Genomic DNA, 20392 nt, shown 5'->3' with positions numbered 1-20392 from the left:
ATAGTGAAACATAAATATACTATTATTACACAGCTGATAAGACTATGTACTGTAGGTCTATAAGCATCTATGTTTGATGTGACAATGTTTCCCAATGTGTGTCATCCTTCCTCACCTCACATCCATGCAACCTATCCTCCCGTACCTCCCTTTCCATTTTCTCTCCTCACTTCCCAGTAAGTCCCAGTCACTGACCAATGCCTTCAACGCCTTCAGCGACTCTTCCTTCTTCCGCGGTGTGTCCGGCTCCGGAGGCGGTGAGGGCCAAGAAGAGGCCAAGGCCGAGACCATCCGCAACATCCGGAAGTCCTTCGCCAGCCTTTTCTCTGACTAGAGACCGACCTCCATCGATCCTCTACTCCTATCCGCCACTCCCCATTGGCCAGTGATGACTTGGTTGACATTTCAGTGTGACGCAGTCTGAGACGTATGTGTGGTTTCGATTTTAAGTGTACCGTACTCCCTACGTCCGTCCGTCCCGCGTATAGACTTGTCCGTGCGAGTGAACAATGAATCTCGGATGTTAAATGCATGTCGTTGGCCCAGAATATGTGGAACGATGACTTATGTCACTGATATACCCGAGAGTAGCATAGAATAACATCTTGAAAAATGCAATATTTATTTTCTCTAAGCACATTAAAGAAACAGAACTATATATTATAAAACACAGAGTGTATATAGAGTCTATACGGAGTATAATTAAATTAATATATACATATACAAATATATATTAGTGCAGAGAAAACATAAAAGCTTTAAAGCTTTAACTAATGTTAAAGTTTAACAACAACTCTTTCATTAAAGATAATTTAATTCTATAGTTAAAGCAGGCTTACAACTTTAGCTTTAGATTAAATCCTCAACTCATACTATTAACATTTTATTTTCGAAATCGACATCAAACTGGTTGCCCTTTGCACTTATTAGTAACAAAGAGAAGCTCTCTGCTTCAATTAGGTTGGATAACTACCACAATACAGCAACATCTCGTGGTCAAACAATTCTACCACATAAAACATTACATTTTTGAATATTTAAACACGCTAGTATTGTATGTGCAGTCTAAGAGATAGAAATGAAATGTGGGTAGGTCTTATCGGTGACATAAATCATTCACGAGCGGCTGGATTAATAGTGTTTTGACTACTGGTGATAATTACTTGATGGTTTCCTTCGTGATTTTTGTGGTATTCTCAATTATTGGTCCTTCTCGGTGGAACTTGTGTGTAACCTTAAAAAAATATTACGTCAAATATATGTTCCCGTGTGAGTCCAGCCTCGGTTTCTCGTCCTCCAACTGCCTACCGAGGTTTAAGGGATTTGCAAAATGTCCCCGTGTGATCGCCGAGTGTGCATGAGTGCGTTTGTGCATGGCTCCTCTGGAGCTGCTGCCAGGGGATGTATCGGTGTTGACTTTTGCCTTTCGTTGCCTCTCTTTCTCTAGATGTTGTAGCCTTATCGTGTTTTCAAATCACAGCTTTGTCCGTTCGCTGTGCAGACCTGAGTCCACCTGAAATCCATTCATCGCTTTATTACTAACATGGGGGCTGGACCGGGGATTCCAAGCCACTTTACGCCAGTGCATCTCAATTATTTTCTGTCACGATTTTTATTTAAAAAAATATCACAAAACATTGGTAAGAACAAAACAAAGATTGTTTGATACTGATGTTACCACGTCACCTCTCTCCATGCCAAATCTACGACTTCAAGGTTGCAGTAAGGGGCTACTCGAGGAGACTTTTGCCTGTCTCCACATCCGTGTTAACTATTTTTTTTTTATGGGTTAAATTGAGGGCCTGCTTCACTTCATACTTAATGCTTATAATCTGTGCTTAATGCACTGCGAGGCGGCTAAATGTAAACAAACCACTCTGCCACTGATAACGCCATTGCCCCCTAGTGTAGTGGAGGTGCAATTGCACATCATTCTGTGATAGTAAAAAAAAAAGAAAAAAAGAGAAAAGTTCCCTGAAGTCGCGTATCAAACCACTCGCAGATCTCCTTTCCATTTCTGGATACTGTCCAAGATGTTTTCTTGTCCAAGATTTACAAATGTCATTCATAACATATTACGGTACTCTTTATAGAGAATAGTAATTGCGTCCCAGGAACACGTTCCTTTATAACGCCACCGTGAGGAGAAACACTTTATACTGACAATTTTGGCAACATGATAATTTAACCTTAAAATCAACATGACACTGGTGCCCGGAATTATTTTCAAAGGACAGTATGCCTTGAAATATTTTGATGGAAAAAAGTGTGCCTTGGCTCCAAAGATTAGGAAACACTACTTAATTGCAATTTTAATGTAGTTTTGGCCCTTTCAACAGGTTTTTGGCATGTTTTGTTCCGTTTCCAGAACTGCAAACGGACGTATGCGGAATAAAGCTTTGTCATTTACATCTCTCTTCAGTCATCTCTTAGGTAAAATGGATTTGGTAATACATAGAAAGGTCTAGTCGGGTATTTACAGCATGCAGGGCTTAACAGCAAAGCTAAGCTTCTAAAAACCGCAAATCGATCGAGAAGAATAGGGTCTCTCTTCACTGCAATGTGGCTAAGGTGATTTGGACCCGTAAGAGTCGGCCCTATCAAGTTTTCAATGAATGCATTTCAAAGAGGAAAAAGACGCATGTCTGTTTCTATGACTGGTGATTTCCTGTCTCACCTCTTGTGTAGATCTATCTACAGTATTGTACATTGTTGAGTAAGCTCATAAGAAGACATTGAGACAGTAGTGCAATAACTCTTTGACATGACTGTTGAATGGTGTCATCCTGTTATAAATATGAATATGAACGTCCATGTTAGACTTGTGTATCTATAAGACATCTTCCCTTTTTACAGTCCTTTAATCGAGTACTGACTCTCCAGCCTCAATAGTAAAATGGCTAGCAAGAAGAAAGGGGTTTTCACATTTGCCACCACATCTAATCGACTTTTTAGTTCACACGGTCACCGACCAATCAACTTGTCTGGTCACCATGGTCTTCCATTCCGAAGGCTGTGACTGAAGTTTTAAAGTTTTTTTTTAAATAATGGTCCGTATCTTCGAAGCTACCGACTGAGACAAGTTGAAGCATAGCTGATGTTGAGAGTACTGGATTCATTAGCTAAACCGTTTCAAACCAAACCGACTCTCGTTTTTGATGAGTTGAGATGTAATTCCTTAATTCTCGGTTGGTTAGTTATCGCTATCATCTGAACAGTGTTGCCAGGAGACAAATGGAACATGACAAATTCAAGTTATGGTCTGTTTTTTGGAAGAACTTTGTTGGAACTTTGTCGGTACATGATAAAAGTTTTTCATTAAAAATCGGTAGCACTCCATTTTTTTATGCGCAAAACACAATCCGTCACCAGAATATTAAATGAGAAACAAACATTTGTTTAAAACCGGAAGTGGCTAACGTTTACCAAAGCGAAAATAAAGTACTCGTCTCGGGTCAAGATTTTTGTTGTTCCTGTTGATTATTTTTAAAAAAGGGGTCGGCGTTGTTAAGACAAAAGCAGTTGTTTAATGCAGCAGACACCAACTTATTCTGTACAACAGACCAATTTAATGTCTGACAATATTCTTGCAGCCCAGCCCACTAGTAACATTAGTAATAATAATAAGAAGAAGAAGAAGAAGCCTACACACACTGTGTTATCAGCAGACCACTTAGATTCTTGACATGAGAAAAGGTTAAAGATTGTATCTCATCATCGCACTATTTTCACTTTATTAAGTTTTCTCACCTTTTTTATCCTTAAAGTGCACGACACATGATCGGTCAATCATTGTACAATGTTGTAATGCTCCATTACAACCTAAAGAGTGGAGCCAAAACAAAGTTGTCGTGATCAAAAATAGTGTGATGATGAGATTAAACCTACTGCCTTTAGCAATGACATAAATAATCCTAATTGGCTTGTGGCTAAAAATCAGGGCTCACACCGTAGCGATGCAGGTTCGATTCCTGCTGCATCCATTACTGAAGAGATGAGGTCAGCAATATTGGGCGACTGATCAATCATTGCATAAAAAGATTTGGTATAATGCGCCCCCTGATTTTGATATTATTTTTGGCTTTAATTTTATTCTTGGCTGGGAAATATTGCCAGTGTAAACAAATTAATATTTGGTATAAGGGAAAATGAAGGCTTTTTTTTTGCAGCTCAGTCCCAAACGACCCGCTTTCTGATCCGCGGCCCGGTGGTTGCCAACCACTGGTCTAGCGCATAAAGTGATAGTGTTGGTAGGCATGGTTTGTCTGAACACAATAATTCTGATTCCGGTCGTCCAGGAATATTTGGATGTTAAAATTAGTAGATTGTGTCGGTTTTGCTTGCAAGTAAACATTGTTTTTGTTTAATTAAATTTACGTTGACTTAATTTTGTTCTCGTTTATTGGTCGAATATGAATACACATCAATTAAACCACTTTAAGAATGATTCTCGGACTCCATGTAATCTCTGATGTGCTTGAGTTCACTTTATGTCAAGTTTGAAAATAACCCAGGATCAACATTTTTAACAATAACAACATGAGGACATAAAATTAGACGGTTTTGAACCGTAGTTTGCCTCAGGGGGGTTGAGAACTAACTCAATTTTCTTTAGAACTTGCCAGATCAGAAGGTGGTAGACCAACTTGTTCAATGCGAGCACAGTACAAACATAGAATTGGCATCTGTAGCCCAATGGAGTGAATTACCCCAGAAAACACACTCTCAACTGTTTAGCGTGCACTAGTGTGTCAATGTGTCATATACTGTATAGCTCATCATGTTGCCAAGAAGTAACCTTATTGTATGTATGAATTATTGTACGTATGAATGGATGTACTCTATGTACAGAAGGGTGATACAAATACACAATTTAAAATAGAATTCGGAAAACAGATTTACGAGTGTTCTGTATTTAATCAAGGAAAATATAAGACATATAAGCTAGTTGTAGTGTTTTAATTCATTGATACCATAATCTTGGTTGACTGTCAATTGAGACTAAGCTCCACTTGTGACCCATCTGTATGTGCCATCTCAGGAGTTGATTTATTTTGTAATAAATGGATTTATTTATTTTTGAGAATCTCCATATTTGTTGCTAGTAAACAAAAAAAAAAACGTTTCTTTTTTGTAGTGACTGTTTATATTTGTAATCGCAAAATAGTGCTTTGCATGACCTGGTGACTGATGACGCTGTTCATTTATGTACAGATGATTCATGTTAATAAAGATGTGGCTCCATTCTCCCTCAGAAGAAGTTAAATTTGAGTATGATGTGGGGTTGTATTTATTTGGATGTGCATCGCATGGCCATCTACGTGTGTAGAAATACCATCTATTATGTGATATTAAATTACGATTTCATGCGAAGTAGGCTACACTAACCTTCACTGTGGTTAGGGGGATTCTACACTGCTTAGAAAATATTCATTTAGAAGAAAATGGGAGGAAGGGGGTTGATTGTGTCAGTTCTTCTCAATTCCTTAGATCATTTGGCTCATTTTAAGAAGGTTTTCTTGTGTTTTAACTTGTTTTATAAAAACAAAATACTTTCTAAAATGAGAAAAACAAATCCTTGAACCGTTTTTCCCATTGTAAGAAAACTTTCTTAATAAGTATTAAATGTATTTTCTTTTTTTAATCTTGTCATAAAAGTATATCTACTCTCTTAAAGGCTAGTTACAAATTTATTTTTCTTGTAATTAAAAACAATCCTTAAAATTTGAATTAAAAAAAACATCTGATAAGGTAGATATTTTTCCCATTTTAAAAATTATTTTTGTCAAGTATAATGATTATGTTTAAAATATTTTCTAAAAGTCTTAAAAAAGAGCTACCAAATATTTATTTTAATAAACACATTTTTTTGCTGAAATAAAAAATGTATATATTAAAAAAAGAAATACCAACTCTAAAGCAGGGTTCATATACCTATTGAATATGAGGGCATTTTTCGTTACTGATCAGTGTGATATGACTACACATAATGATAGATTCAGATTTGTGAGAGATAATGGTAATAGAAGATATACAACGAGTGATCCTGTATACCAAATTTATGAAACAATTTGTGTAATATCCATTTGATCAGAGTCTCAGGCGAGGAAAATATGGTAATAACATCACGAGTTTCATAAATTTGATATAATGGATTAGAATTGCATATCGTACTTATCCCATAATGTACTATCTTTACTTTAACTACAGAACACCACCTTCGTAGCGCACATAACAGTTTTGGAAGAAAATGGCAACAGTAGGCCACTAGCATAGCTCGTTAGAATTAGCTAACTTGTAGTATTGAAAGTCTTTGACGTGACTCGTACGTACTTAACATAAAATTGCTCAGACATACATTAAACGTACCTTGAAAAAAAATGGTCGCTGCAAATCTAAATATATTACTTGAGGGCTGACAGCCAGCCAGTGTTGTGCGTCGGCACAACACCAGTCCCTCCAGTTGACTGCAGATAAACATTGCCATGTTCTGTCGTCTTTAAAAGGGTTACAAATCCAAATCCAGCTTAGAAGCTTGCCCACCGCACAGGGATAAATCAGTATGGAAAAAAGTGTTGGTTATATTCTTCTATCGCGGTAATTGGTATTTGTTTCATCTCAACTGCCTATTCGACTGCAGTGCGCTCAAGTGCTTTGTGCCGTCCGTCATGGCTCTTATTCTTCCATAGAAGGCGACGTGATGTCACGTGCACAGGGTCAAAATAGCTTAAAATAAAATTACAATCCTGCAGAGTAGTCTTTATTTCAACTGTAATTTAATTATGTTTTTTTTTCCTCTAACCGTGATGGAATACAAATACATTTTTGGATATTCTAATTACGCAACTCCGTATTAAGTACTTCGTTACTCCCCAACCAAAGAGGAAGCAGATAATCAAGCGCAACTAAATGTTTGCCCGATGGTTGTTGTGCGTGTGTCGCTGTGTGTCTAGCGCCGCACTTGAAAGGCGCGTAGGCGAGTACCGTGCAAGCGGGAAATGATGGAAGCCTTTCAAATATCGAGCTCATCCACCCACGGGAATGCAGTATTGCTTGGATTTGTTTGCAGGAATTAAAGATGAGACAGCAAAATACTCTCAAGGGGGGACACGTGCGCGTTCAAAGCAACACATTCCAGTCAGTGGGGTTTTATGAACAGTCATACAGTGGACTTTTAATGTGTGATTTTGTTAAATAGCCTTGGGTTTTTTCTTGCGGTAGGTAGTCGGAAAGTAACAATTACCTTAACCACAAAGGTATCATTGAGATCATTCCTCATGTAAGGAATGCTGTTTTAAGTAGTTGCAATGTTTGATACCTTTAAAAGGACAGTGAGTATTATTTAGTGTCTCCTAGTGGTAAAAAAAACCTTCCTTGATCATAAAAAAACAAAAACAATCTTGATTTAAAGCAGGGGTGTCAAACTCATTTTAGCTGGGGGCCAAAGGCCAGGAAAAAATATTTCAAGGGGGCCAGACTAGTAGATTTAAGAGAAAGAGAGAAAGAAAGAGAGAGTGTGAATAAAAGAGAAAGAGTAAAAGAGAGAGATGGAAAGAGAGCAGGAAAAAAAACCAGCACGGACAAAGAAGATAGAGTAAGAGAGTGAGGGAGAGAGAGAGAGATAGAGATGGAAAGAAAAAGAGAAAGGGAGAAAGAGAGAATTAGAGAGCTGAAATTATTGTTTGACATCTTCTTGTTATGGATAGCCCAACAAAACAAAAACCCCAGTGAAGGGCTGGGCAACAAAATGACACAAAAATGAGGTTTTGCACAAATACATACTGTGTATATCCATTATCTGCACTGCTTATCCTCAGTATGGTCACGGGGGTCCTCAGAACTGTGCCGCACACGCGCTAACCACTGCGCTGCCTCCCATACATACACACATGTATAAGCTCTGCACGGCGGATGGGTGGTTAGGGCGCAGCCTCACGGTGCGGAGGTTCAGGTTTCAAGTCCAGGTACCGCAGCCTCCCGTGTGGAGTTGGCATGTTCTCCCTGTGCCTGCAAGGGTTTCCCCCCCACATTCCAAAACCAAGCATGTCAGGTTAATTGGCCGTTTCAAATTGTCCCTGGGTGTGAATGAGCGAGTGAATTGTCTGTCTCTGTGTCCCCTGCGACTGGCTGGCAACCGCTTCAGGATATCCATCCATTATCTGCACCGCTTATCCTCAGTAGGGTCGCGGAGGTGCTGGAGCCCATCCCAGCCATCTTGGGGCAGTGGGCAGGGGACACCCTGAAGCGGTTGCCAGCCAGTCGTAGGGCACAAAAAGACAGACAACTCACTCACACACACCTAGGGACAATTTGGACCGTCCAATTAACCTGACATGCATGTTTTTGGAATGTGGGAGGAAACCGGAGTGCCCGGAGGAAACCCACGCAAGCACGGGGAGAAAATGCAAACACCAAACAGGAAGGTTTGATCTCACGACCTCAGAACTGTGCCGCACACGAGCTAACCTCTGCGCCGCCGTACTGCCTATATTTTTAACTTTTTAATATTCGTAATATTCTTTTATGTATACATGTATATAGTTTCTAAGTATTTTCACGCTGGCAACTGTGTGGACAGTAAAGTAAGATTATTGTGCAGGAGGGAATCATGGTTCTTTACTATGCATATGACAATAAACACTTTGAATTTGAATTTTATACAAGCATACAAATCCCAGCATATTTCTAAGCTCAATCACAATGATAATGAGGTTCTTCTTCTCCAAGTTTAGCGGCTATTTTTTGTGACTGATTAGCGCAAAGGTCACCCAGTTTGACATTACTTTCTCAAATAACAACTTATAATGTCATTACTATGTTATCACCAGCTTCAGGGTGTATACGGGTGCCTGAAATCCTTGAAATAGTTAGAATTATAATGTGTTTCCAAGGATTGAAGAGTGCCGTAGGACGCAATAGACCACTTATTAAATGAAGAAAAACGAAATCCGTTTTCCTTAAAATAAAGACAAAAACAGAAGTTTATTCGCGTCTAAAAAATGCACGTACTAGCACACGCATCATGAATGAGCTGAGTCAGGGTGCAATGATGACACAAGCCAGAAGATACCGGGAGAGAGTGACAAAGTTTCAAATTCCGTACAGCTTGTCTACACTTTAGAATAATTGACTTTATTTGACTTAAAAACATTGCTGGAGTTGTTGTGATCAATAAGATAATGCTAAGTACAAATCATCTTTAATTCATATTATCATCAATATAATAAAGAATAATTTACATACCTGTCAACCTGTACGTTTTTGCCTTACAAAGTACGTTTATTATGCATTTTAAGACGTGTACAACGTACGAGAAAATCTGTACGGAAAAACGCAAATTTGTCAATTATGGGTACCATCCAGTATGCACCGACTATCACGAAACGGCAAATCAATCAAGTCAAATGAGTTCGCCGCGGTAGCCTCTATCTCTGTATCTTTTTTTTTTCGTTGCAAACGAAGGGAGCGGTTTGATGTAGTGGAAGGAAGTCAATCTCTTTTTAGAGAACCGGCTTTTTCGGCTCAACTCATGAAAGAGAGCCGGCTCTCAAACGGCTCACTTGCTTTGATGCATTATATTACGAATTATGATGTTGTATAAAGAAGTTAAGAAAAAATAATAATAATAATAATAATAATAATTTCCTTGTATTGTCATTCTGTGTAACAATGTACACAGAACGAAATGTCGATTGCACCTGACCCGTTGTAGCGAGCCGATGCAGCCGCAGCCAACAGAGGGCGCCGCCGACCACTTTTTAAGTCTTAGGAATGACTCGGCCGGGGCGCGAACCACCGACCTCCCAGTCTCAAAAGGAAGTATAAAAGGAGAAAATGAAAAAGACAGGATTGCGGTTATACCTTTAAACAGTAATTTAATGCAGAAAATAAATTAATAATTTGAATAAGAAAATGTATTATTTTACTTAATTATATTTTCATGTATTTTTTTTCCTTCTACGGTGAATGTCCCAGCTACTTAATTTTTTAACCTTTTTATAATAAACCTCATTTGTGTCGAGCAACTCAGTATCTCACAACAAAATGTTAATTAACAATATATATGGTATAACGAAACACATGTTAAACTACACAAATAAACACGTTTGAAAAAATTATATAAGGTGTAAGATTATTTTGTATTTTGTAAAGGAAAATACAACAGTTTGTAAGGGCATGGAGCCCTGGAGCTTGACAGGTATTAATTTATTTTTTGAATGGTACTGGAGGAATAGGAAAATGGTCTTTGAAAGTCCTTAAAAGTGCTTGAATTTGGCCATTAAAAAAGTGTACAAACCCTGTAGGTTAATTATTAGAAGTTGGGTCAAATAGACTCGGTCAACGGGTTTTAAAAAACAACATTATACTAGAAAATCTCCATGACCCAGCACGGGGAACCCTGGTATGAGACCCCTCACTCAGAACCGGCAAATATGGCCGCCATTACTCGTGTTGACCGGATTAAGAACAACAAATACATATTGTCCCTTTAAATATATTTTCAATTTCCTGTTGTCTTGAGGAAACCAAAGTTTGAAAACGTTTTCGCATTTCGAGGGCGACTCCGCGTAAACGAGCCAAACTCGTTTTCAGCAATTAGATTAATATCACCGCAAACGGACGCGTGTTGTGCAACCCAGGACACTTGCCGCTCCAACCGCGCTTCTGAGATGGATCCGAGGAGGAGGAAAAGGAGGAGGACCGCGAAGAGCGAGGACAGATACTGTCAAGAAGCCGTCAGTGTAAGCAGCGGAGGCGGCCACAGAGAGAAAGACACCGCGGTGAACAACAAACAGCGCTCCACAGCGTGGGGAGAAGGAAGAAAGATACCGAGCGTATACAACTCAAAACAGGTCAGTTTATTTTGTAAAAATGTCGAGTTTCTGTTGGTGGGAAACGAAAGAAACACACTTACGAGCGATACTTTCGGGTGTCCGTAACCCGCACGCCGCTCACTTGGCTCGGCTAGGTGTCCCCCGGGACACGCGGGGTGGTGGGTGGCGGTCATGGGTGTCCAGGGGGGTGCGGTTAAAGGACAACCAGTCAGGTGCTCCTTGTCTTGTCCACTCTTCCAATGTGACTTGGACATGCAAACACCAAGCAGAGACTTCAACTTTCAAGCCGGCCAAAGTTATTTCGGTAAGTTTAGATTTTTAAAAATCTTTTTCTGTCAGTTATCTGTCATGTAGTTACACAATTTTCTTTGTCATTGAGTTAGATTGCGAAAATCATTTTGTCGGTGCATGACTCATCACGATTGAACGTGCATGTATTTGCTGAGTCACTGCTGAGGGATGAAATTCTATTTTCCATACTAGATAGATAGATAGATAGATACTTTATTCATCCCCGAAGGGAAATTCACATTTCCAGCAGCATCCCTGAGCTGAGAACAATCGAAAATAACACGGGAGCTGCTGGAGTGGCTGCCATTCGTGACGGCGCCGGAAACAAATGCAGAAATTTGCTGATTTTGAACTGGTTTTATAATACCAAGGTCAGCTGTTTAGCGCACTTTTAATCTGCTGAGGTTATCTGAAATCCTAAAACAGGGGTGTCAAACTCATTTAAACTCTGGGGCCACATGGTTAAAAAATCAATCTCACGTCACCAGCTTGTTTTTGGGGGTGCTTAAGCATCCCCAAATTCAGCCCCCCAAAATTATAGAATTTTTAAAAATCTCTTGTCCTTAATATAGGACAGGATAGGTATTTAATACAATGACTAATTTGAAAAAACAAAATGTGAACAACACTGCCTTGAAATGGTTCAGTCCATTTGATTCCTAGCACTGCTCTCACCCCCTCCCCACTCCCATTTCGCTCAACTAGTGTCACACGCAAGCACGGGGGAGAACATGCAATACACGAGGATTCGATCCCATGACCGCAGACGCGCTAGCTACTTATCCGCCGTGCCGCCCTACGTATATATCTTGTTTCATAAAATATAATAAATTTGAAAAAAGCTTTTAATTAACTAAAATATTTTAAAATAGCGTTTTTGTCAAAAATGTATTTGATAAAGGTTTTTAAGTTTTTCCTTTCCCTCATGTAGGTTTTATATCAGGGGATGGTGTAATAATAGCCTGTAGTTTGCAATAATCTGTGGTCTGTGCACCCCTTTGAGACTTCTCGTGGTCAAGGGATCCCAATTCGAATCCCGGCTTGTCCGTGTTACATGTCGAAGTGTCCTTGGGTAAGACACTGAAACCCTAATACCCCCAATAAGCAGGTTAGCGTCTTACATGGCTGCAATACAAGGCCGCTATTGGGAAATGTGAAGCACACTGTAAAGCGCTTTGGGAAGTCATTGACTTGAAAAGCGCTTTATAAATGCAGATCATTTTATTTCATTTACAGATAAACTTGACTTGACTTGCGGCATAGTGGCAGAGTCTGTGGAGGCTCCACTGTATTACTGTGAGAGTATGTTATGGAAGCCCAAGAGTGCCATAATTGATTGAAAAAAGGAACATTCAATGAATTAAAACAGCCTCAAAACGAACATTCGATTGATGGAAAAAACAATTTCAATATAAAGAGCCTTTGCCAAAATATTTCAATTCAAATTTTGTCGTAATTGTACATGTTATAACACTTTAAGTGAAATGAATATAAAACGTTTTTAACCAGCCAGATAGCCTTAAAGCTCTGAACCTAAAATCTCCCCTTGGGCCAAACTAGTAAAATAATGTCATAAAAAGTGTGCCTTTTCCCGGAGAGCTGGGTGACTTTTCGGAGGTGCACAATAAAAATGGGACTCTGGGATGTAAGGTTTGATTTTAAAACGATAATTGGGAGGGTTTTCTTCCTCGTTATGTGTTTTCCTCCAACATTTAATCTCTTCAAGTGTTTATCAATGGTATTTCTGTTTAAAAAATTATAATAATCTATCTATCTATCTATCTATCTAGCTCGGTCATATCCCTCAAGAGGGGTGACCAAGAAAAAATCCCAAACAATGACAAAGAAAATAAAAAGGTAAAAAATAGCAAAAAACACACACATACATTTTTGGACCATGGCCAACCCAAATGCCCAAACACCCAAACGAGTTTAGCACCTTGGCACCCAAGTCGGTCATGCTTTCGTCCCTCCAGATGAACCGGGACACAAGAAAGCGGCCATGTTAATCAGGTCAGGGTGACACAACACACTCTTCTGTTCAACAGCAGGGCCCGACAGCTTTCACTGGTTTACCCCTGCCGCATCATATGGGTGGCCTGCCCATCCTTTAGAACGCGTCCAAACATCCCACTATCCTTTTAAAACACCTCTCCACTCATTCCTATCAGATTCAGATTCAGATCTACTTTATTGTCATTCTAGTACACGTGTATACAGAACGAAATGTCGATGCATCTGACCCCCACAGTTTCCTTGAATGTACAGATATAAATAAAGTTGTATTGTAATTGGCTACGTATAGTATTTTACCATAGTGCCGATAGTGCAAGAAGAGTAGCTAACCAGATGTGCAAAATGGGCAGTCAGGTTAACAAGTCAGGTACACAGTAACATTAACACTGTAACAATAACGCTGTAATTACCATAGTGCAGAGAGCAATGTGCAATGAGTGGCAAGCTATAAAAAACTGCCAGTAGTGCAAAAAGTCAGATTAGCAGCCGTTTAGATTTAAGTTAACTATGTTAGATTGACCATTTAACAGTCTAATGGCCAGGGGGACTAGACTATTGCGGAGCCTGGTGGTCCTGCACCGCACACTGCAGAACCTCTTCCCAGAGGCTAGCAGAGTGAACAGTCCATGATGGGGGTGAGAGGGGTCCCCGGTAATGTTCTTAGCATGGGATAGGCAGCGCTTCTGGCCAATGTCCTGAATGGAGGGAAGTGTAGTCCCGATTATTTTCTCTGCTGTCCTCGTTACCCTCCTCACACTACCCCAGTCGGTAGCGCTGCAGCCTCCACACCACACAGAGATACAGCTGGTCAGGATACTCTCTATGGTGCCCCTGTAGAATGTGATGAGGGAGGGTGGGGGCAGGTGGGCTCTCCTCATCCTCCGCAGGAAGTACAGGCGCTGCTGTGCCCTCTTAACCAGTGATGCAGTGTTCACGGACCAGGTGAGTTTGTTTGTAATGTGCACCCCTAGGAACTTGATACTGCTGACAACCTCCACAGCCTTGTTGTTGATGCAAAGTGGGGCATGGTTGGGCTGGTTTTTCCTAAAGTCGACAATGATCTCTTTAGTTTTGTCAACATTCAGGACCAGGCTGTTGTCCCTGCACCAGCCCACCAACTGCTCCACCTCCTCTCTGTAGGCTAGGTCGTTGTCATCCCTGATGAGGCCCACCACTGTTGTGTCGTCAGCATACTTCACGATGTGGTTTGTGGCGGACCTAGGGACGCAGTCGTGTGTCATCAAGGTGAACAGCAAGGGGCTTAGGACGCAGCCTTGGGGGGAGCCCGTGCTGAGGTAGATGACATCTGAACTGTTCTGACCTATCCGCACTGATTGGGGTCTGTCACAGAGGAAGTCCAGCAGCCAGTTCCGCAGGGGGGTGTTGAAACCCAGGAGTCTCATTTTGTCTACCAGATGTTGTGGGATGATGGTGTTGAATGCTGAACTGAAGTCCAGGAACAGCATCCGCACATGGGTGTTCTTCTCCTCTAGATGTGTCAGGCTCAGGTGAAGCGCAGAGGAGATGGCATCCCTGGTGGAGCGGTTTGTCCTGTAGGCAAACTGAAAGGGGTCGAATGAGGAGGGGAGACTGGAGGTGATGTGCTCTTTAACCAGTCTCTCAAAGCACTTCATTATGATAGGAGTCAGTGCAACGGGCCGGTAATCGTTGAATGATAAGATCTGGGGTTTCTTTGGCACTGGGATGATGTTGGCAAATTTGAAGCATGATGGTACTTTGGCTTGGTCTAGCGAGGTGTTGAAAATGTCTGTTAGTACACAAGCCAGCTGATCGGCGCACTCCCTAAGTACCCGCCCCGGAATGTTGTCACCAACAACAGCTCTAGCTTCCACGAGATTTATTAAACATAATTGTTCATAAAAAAAAAATAATAATAATTGAATAAATTTCCATTACAGTTTATATTACTGGGGAAAACTAGGTATCTCTTTGAACATATTATTCTACACAAATATGTTTGGTACTCTATTATGAATGACAATTTAAAAAAATCTGCAAATGTGAAAGAAGCTTAATAGAAATGCTATGGGTTTTTCTGGCATAAAAATCACCTTTTGGAGAAATTCATAGTTTTGAAGTCAAAGAGAGTGACCTAGGTGAATTGTGTAGATCCAAGGAGGAAATGTTTTGAGGGGAAGAGGGGGGCTTATTTAGATTTTGCAGAGAAATAATTGGCCGTTTGAGGCGCTGCATTAATGATAAACATATTTTGTCAAGTTGTACAAAGTACCAGAACATCTTCTCCACACCCTTCTGACCCTTTTAACCACAGACCCATTTTCATGCCTTTATTAGGAGAATTTCCCCTCCAAATATTGCTCTATATATCAAGTATCGTACCAGTACCACCCTCATTTCAAGATATCAGCACTCACAATGTAGATACCAGTTTGAGCTGCTCTATATTGTCAAGAAATACAAATTTATCAACGCTATGTTGTAATAGATTTCTCGCAATTTTAAGCAAAATTTTAAGTTGGCCATTAATAGATATTTATACAAAAATATGATTCAACACAAATATGTTTGTTTTTCGATCATTAACGACAATAAAAAAAATATGCAAATATTTAGGTAGCTTGGCAGCAATTCTTTTAAATTCAATTTTTAAAACTAACAAACTTTGTATACCAGGTCTTGTAATGATACCATGCGTGATACCAGTTTCAGTTGCTCTTTACTGTCAGGAAAACAAATACATTATCATACTCACCAAGACTACTGATTCATGCATTAGATTACTGCTTTTCTCTCCTTAACATTGCCTCCAAATTAAAAAAAGATTTTTTTTTAAATTTTATTTTTTTAATTAATATTTAAACAACAACAAAAACTACTACAGCTGCAACAAAAAATTGAGGGATCTCCTATGCAGCCATCTAAATCATTTTTTTTTTCTGCAAAATGACATTTTGCCCTCAAGACTAAAATATATGTACTGTCAGGACCAAAACGGAAACAGGACCCAATTGCGTTACGTTTCTCACAAGATTTATTGAAGGGAAGATGAAGGGTGATCCGGTGTTGCTGGGCGCCGAAAGCAAGTCGCTCTCATACTTGGATTGAGATTCGAACACGGAAGTGGATCTTCCGTAGCGAGCGATGGCGGTGTCCGGAACGGAAAAACAGATCGATAGTCATGACAGGAGAGCAAAAATGTGGTCGGGATCGGAAACGAGTCGTAAGCCAGAACGGGAGAGTAGACGTAGTTGGGGACAAAAAGAGGTCGTAAGCCGGGACGGGAGAGCAGACCGGGTCAGGATAAAAACGGGAGACAGACGGGAGCAAAAACAGGAGAGGTGGGAGTCAGGGTCGAAAAAGGCTTGCCTCGTGTTCACTGATGTTCGCAGACGGACTGACCCAGGGGATTGACAGGAATCGGTTCAAATACTTATGAAATGAAATGAAATGATCTGCATTTATATAGCGCTTTTCAAGTCAATGACTTCCCAAAGCGCTTTACAGTGTGCTTCACATTTCCCAATAGCGGCCTTGTATTGCAGCCATGTAAGACGCTAACCTGCTTATTGGGGGTATTAGGGGTTCAGTGTCTTACCCAAGGACACTTCGACATGTAACACGGACAAGACGGGATTCGAACTGGCATCCCTTGATCCCAAGATGAGCGCTCTACCTCCTAAGCTACTGCCGCCCCCCCCAAAAAAACTTACAGGTAGCCAATCAGAAACCGCGGCGGTTGGCGCCAAATGACCGGTCACAGGTGATTCAAATCGGTAATCATGACATGTACACTATTTTAGATTAATTTAGATTAAAAAAAGATAAATTAGGATGACACAATGTGCTCAACCACTGAGATAAACATCTGGACATTTTGAAATCAGATTTGACATGGCCCTTCACAAGTACGGTATTTAAATTGGATAAAGCAGGTATTTCTAACCATTCTGTCATTAAAAAGATCTCGTTGTACAGCCTACAGTAAATCATCCATCCAGCTAGCTATTTTTTCCATCAAATGTTATTTAAAAATGAATAAATGTAGTCCAAGGTACAGACACCTATTACAGTTGTTCAATCTCAGCAAATCGTTTCTGTATCGCTAAACAAGCCTGTTTGTTAAACAAAATTCAAAGTAGAAAAAAAATGACCATTGTCTTTTATGAGAGTACAGTGAACACTTAGTTTAGTGGCCTAAAACTAAATGATGTGAAGCCCATTAAAGATAGTGTCTGTTTCTGAGCTGTGCCAACTATTTCACGAATACCGAATAGATAAAATTAAGAATATAAATCATTTCAAATAATACATCACAACTTTATTGGGGTTTTATTTGGAAAGTGAACTACCGGTTGATTACCAACCAAGAGCCCAAATAAAAGATAAACAGTCCTCCCTTTTTCTGGTATTTGGCTGCCGTGATTACCATACTTTCTTGCTTAACGTTGTCATTAGTTCTTAATTGAGTTACACCAACACACCACCCACACATAGGCTGGGGCAAGGTTCACAGCAAAAGGTGTTTGATGAGCAAACACATAGTAATTTCAAATTGAAAGAAGCATTTTAAACATAATTACCTTTCAAATAAGTGTAAAAGAGCAAACATTTAAATGAAGTGAACTCAGACTATTCATTGATCAAAAGTGTTGTCAAATAACTCAAACAGTTTTGAGTTCAATATAAGCATTTTCTGGATTAATTTTATACTTTTTTTTTATCATATTAAATTGTGCATGCCAGGGGTCTCTAACCTTTTTGAAGCTAAAAACTACCATTTGTTTTAATTAATGCCAGGAGGATCCATTTGATATGCATTTTTAAAATAACAAGGTATTTTGGTCTAAATATGTCTTTACCATCTGGTTACTATGTTAACTCGGTCACTAGCAATGATGCTTACAGACGGCAATTATCCATTTTAGATTTTGTATTGACAGATTTAGATGTCAATCCTATATTTTCCTTAACTAAGCTAGCAATGAGTTAACTGACACGGTAGTGAATGAATTAAATACACTAATGAACTACTTAGCTTATAAGTAACTCGCGCAAAGAACTAGTATTAATTAACTACCAATAAAATATAGATTTGGATTCCAGTGCTATTGACTGACTTGGGCATCAACCCTCCATATTCCACATTCAGTAGTTAACCCAACCGGCAGTGGATGAGTTAATTATTGGAAGTATGGTTAAATGGACTCAGTGAACCACAAAAAAATAGTTTCAATAGAAAATCACAATGACCTAGTCCTAGTGAGATATTTTCAGAACAGGTCCACGGGCACCTCAGCTGTCCTTGGGTGGCACGCTGGTGCCCGGGGTGTACGTGATATAACAATTTTATTCTCGTTTTTTGTTCAACCGATCTCAACTTGCCACCTTGCCCGGCTCTAATCCAAATCGTCTGGGTCACTGTTGGCAGACAACAATAGCATCGTTGATGGCTAATATTGCCGCTGTATTCTGTATATTCTGTCTTGCTGTGAGTGAAAAGGTGCCACATTATGTTTTGGTAAGGTTTATTATCAGTTAATAAAGGGAATTGCACTTGTTAATAAGGATAGCTATTGGCTGAGATTGACAGGTATGCCAAATATAGTGTCTCAAAATTTAAAGTATTTGTTTAGAGATGTTGTGTTCTTTACTTATGCCACCTTCGTAGTGGACGTCTGATGGCAAAGATAAGATGTGTGATTAGGAGGATTCAAGTGTCCATGGATTATTAAATAGCAGCAAAATGACTGACAGCCAAACAGCAGAGGACTTCCTTCCGTGCCAGGCGTCTTACAATATGAAATTTGAATTTGTTTGTCCTAATTTCTTTAGTTAAAAATACATTGTTTCCAGCTCTTCCGTGAAACTTCTTGCCACCTTGCCGATTTAGCAATATAGTCACAAAACACAAATTCTCGTACATAAGAGGATTTCCAACCGATTTGTAACTTTGATTCTTACTTAACTCAGGTAGACAAACCGAGTTAGGCAATCTGAAAACAGATTTGGTTAAACATTTGAAATATTTATATTTATGACAGGTCATGGAGGAAGCACCTCATTTCAAAATGTTTATAAATATACTTTTATTAGATCTGTGGAAGTTGTTTGAAGTTAATGCTCAGAAGGAAACTATTGCTGTAAAATAAAAGCTTCAAAGATTGTTTGGTATCAAGAGGAAAAAATGAAATCCCAGAAGGGAAAAGGAAAACTTTGTTTGAATAATATGATTTCACCCAGCGTTCCATCCATCCATTGTCGAGGAACTGTTTTTTTTCCTCTGTATGTTCGTTTTTATATTCGACGTATGAAACGGCAGGTCTGTCAAAATAAGAGCTGGAGATGAGCAGTTCCTTCAAAGGTTTTACAAAATATGCTGGGCATAAATGAGCTACAGGACATGGCAGAATAATTTCACTAATGCAAAGACTGAGGTTATACAAAAAGGGCAGTGCATAAGTCCATTTTAGTAAATCTATTACACAACATTGAAGGAATCCCATGGTTGAATGGAGCACTTTCCTACTGACATAAGCCTATCGATACTCGGGAGAAGGGAGGAATTTTGGTACAGATCCGATCTAAGTTAATACAGAGTAGTATTGATCGATACCGATACTTTTTGCTTAAAACATGATCATTGAATAATTTAACCCTTCCCCTTCAGATAGTTTCTAATTTTTATTAACACAGCACAAAGATTTTAGGCACTCAATTGTTTAGATATTTTTTATTGAGTAATTTCAGAATAAAAGCAAAGAGGGTTAAACCAAAAAAGCAGCAATGAAACGAAAATATAAATACTGTGTAACAATGTCAACAATAAATCTAATATACCTTTCATTGCACAACATTTTCAAAATAAAGTCAGCCATGCAAGTATCAATGGTATCTCATTGACTCTTTTGCCATAGTGACAATGGATTTACAGGTTTTTGTTCAGGAACACTAACATGTTTACATTTTTGGTTGCAACTTAATGCTCTCTGCAGGGCGAGCTTTTTTCAGGTGTTTATGTCAATTTTTGGTCTTGCTACAGTAGCAGACCACGTTACCACACAAATGAAACCTTGCATTGTACTTTTCTGTTGTTGTAAAAAAGGTCCACACTGCTCTGAGCTTCCTGTTTTTCTCCGTCATTTTTAGCTTTTGGTATAGATATGGCTCTCTCTTCTGCCTGGCAGGCATGATGCAGCAGCAGCCAGGTAGGGAAATGTGCTAATTGTGTGCATGTCAGTCACACACTCAGGCATAAACTTAAAGTACCT

The 20392-nt window shown here is 39.5% G+C and overlaps 3 protein-coding genes across 5 annotated transcripts in view; 2 read left to right on the top strand and 1 right to left on the bottom strand.

Annotated features, from left to right (window-relative positions):
* The window catches only part of syn2b (synapsin IIb), a 117653-nt gene extending 112387 nt beyond the window's left edge, over positions 1–5266 (top strand). Inside the window, exon 13 of one of the 2 annotated variants that reach the window (XM_088338080.1) lies at positions 217–5266. In XM_088338080.1, coding sequence (XP_088194206.1) covers positions 217–334 — 118 coding nt within the window. In that variant the 3' untranslated portion in view covers positions 335–5266. Of the gene's footprint in view, positions 1–177 lie in introns of both variants that reach the window. The other variant, XM_088338079.1, reaches the window with a different exon arrangement.
* Positions 1–11138, bottom strand: part of LOC148363967 (metalloproteinase inhibitor 4-like) — a 57628-nt gene extending 46490 nt beyond the window's left edge. The window contains exon 1 of the mRNA XM_088338087.1: positions 10916–11138. The gene's annotated coding sequence lies outside the window, so the exon portion shown is untranslated. The remainder of the gene's footprint in view (positions 1–10915) is intronic.
* pparg (peroxisome proliferator-activated receptor gamma) overlaps positions 10623–20392 on the top strand; it is a 54436-nt gene continuing 44666 nt past the window's right edge. The window contains exon 1 of one of the 2 annotated variants that reach the window (XM_088338083.1): positions 10623–10853. Coding sequence is in view for 1 of the 2 variants with exons in the window: in XM_088338081.1 (XP_088194207.1) it covers positions 11007–11139 (133 nt within the window). In the remaining variant the exon portion in view is untranslated. Of the gene's footprint in view, positions 10854–10996; positions 11140–20392 lie in introns of those variants that run through there. The other variant, XM_088338081.1, reaches the window with a different exon arrangement.

The sequence above is a fragment of the Urocampus carinirostris genome, chromosome 6 (assembly GCF_059441175.1).
Source record: "Urocampus carinirostris isolate Australia breed hairy pipefish chromosome 6, RoL_Ucar_1.0, whole genome shotgun sequence".
Taxonomy (NCBI): domain Eukaryota; kingdom Metazoa; phylum Chordata; class Actinopteri; order Syngnathiformes; family Syngnathidae; genus Urocampus; species Urocampus carinirostris.
This window is presented reverse-complemented; position numbering and strand designations above follow the sequence as displayed.